At 40.6% G+C, this 1,277-nt stretch overlaps 1 protein-coding gene across 1 annotated transcript in view; it reads left to right on the top strand.

Annotated features, from left to right (window-relative positions):
- Positions 1–5: 5 nt before the first annotated feature.
- Positions 6–1,277, top strand: part of LOC107579304 (glycosyltransferase-like protein LARGE1) — a gene marked incomplete at both ends in the record, with an annotated part of 4,461 nt that continues 3,189 nt past the window's right edge. Inside the window, 2 exons of the mRNA XM_016265149.1 lie at positions 6–71; positions 631–713. Of these exons, the coding sequence (XP_016120635.1) occupies positions 6–71; positions 631–713 (149 nt within the window). The remainder of the gene's footprint in view (positions 72–630; positions 714–1,277) is intronic.

Genomic DNA, 1,277 nt, shown 5'->3' with positions numbered 1-1,277 from the left:
AAGCTAAAAAAGGAGTTGCCTCGGGCAACAGCTCGGACTGTGTGCATCAGCCTGTGGTGAACAAATGTGAGGTTAGTATCCTGAATCAGGACCTTACGCTGAACAGATTCACACACTATCAAGACTCTAACCCTGACATCCTCAGCTTCCTCAAATCATGTTTTGTTGAGGAGAGATGTGCTGTTACTTAACTAAGTGACCAGACAACACCACAGATACCACCCAGAACACTCTACAACTGCATAACACCCTAGCAACCATTGAGAAACCCTAGAAACTGTATAGCAAGCTAGAATTATGTCTTAATTTTCTTTCCAGAAAACAGTTTCTGTTCATTGGCATTTCCCTACTTTGTGAATTTGAATAAGATGTGATTTAATAAAATTGTAGTGTCATATTTTGAAATTGTGAACTGCAATGTATGTACTGCATACAGTCGGCACCAGAGGGGACCTCGGTAGAAAATGCGTTCTGCGGGGGGGGGTTTCCCCCCTCGGTAGAAATCGGAAAGGTGAAGGGGGCACAGGGACTGAAGTGGCCCTTTTTCTGCCAGGCCGCTCATGGTGTGACACTGAACGCATCAATGCTGCTTCAAACTGTTCTAATTACTACTTGTCTTTCTCGTCACAGACCATTCATATTGCCATTGTGTGTGCGGGGTACAATGCGAGCAGAGATGTTGTCACTTTGGTCAAGTCAGTTCTGTTTCACAGGTAAATTTAGAGTCTGTGGCTGTCCACATTCACAGGATATTCACTGATCCCTACAGTGAGCAGTATGCAGCTAGGATGCTGCCTTAGGAGGTTGCTGCATGTTTAGACAGCAATGTAGCTCCGTAAGTTTTTGAACAGAGCTCGAGTGTCCAAGTGTTTTGTAAGTGTTATTGGTCAGACTGAAATTTCTTTCATTCTACAATGTAGTGTAAAAAGTAGTAAAGCTAGAAGTAGGTTTCATCATCAGCTTTACTGATATGCTGCTCTCTGCTTATACACCCTCCAGTAAAGCAGTGTATAAAATGACTTTTCACTGTTTTATCACATGCAGTCAAATTACTTTACTGTGCTGTTGTGGTTTTATTGTGGTGCCAGTATTACACTCATCTTAGTTTGTAAGGAAAAAAGCAAGAGTTCAGCCAGCAATGACAATGATATATTTTATTCCTAATGATATTTCAAACTAATGACCTTTTTGGCATAGTAGGTGAATTTCTGAATAGTCTGGCTTTTTGTATATAATAAATAGTAATGAAAAGTGAATCAATTATATGAGAATTTTCA

The sequence above is a fragment of the Sinocyclocheilus grahami genome, unplaced genomic scaffold (assembly GCF_001515645.1).
Source record: "Sinocyclocheilus grahami isolate Dianchi unplaced genomic scaffold, SAMN03320097.WGS_v1.1 scaffold16408.1, whole genome shotgun sequence".
In the NCBI taxonomy this organism is placed as follows: Eukaryota; Metazoa; Chordata; class Actinopteri; order Cypriniformes; family Cyprinidae; genus Sinocyclocheilus; species Sinocyclocheilus grahami.
Note: the sequence above shows the minus strand (reverse complement) of the source record. Positions and strands in the feature narration are given on the sequence as shown.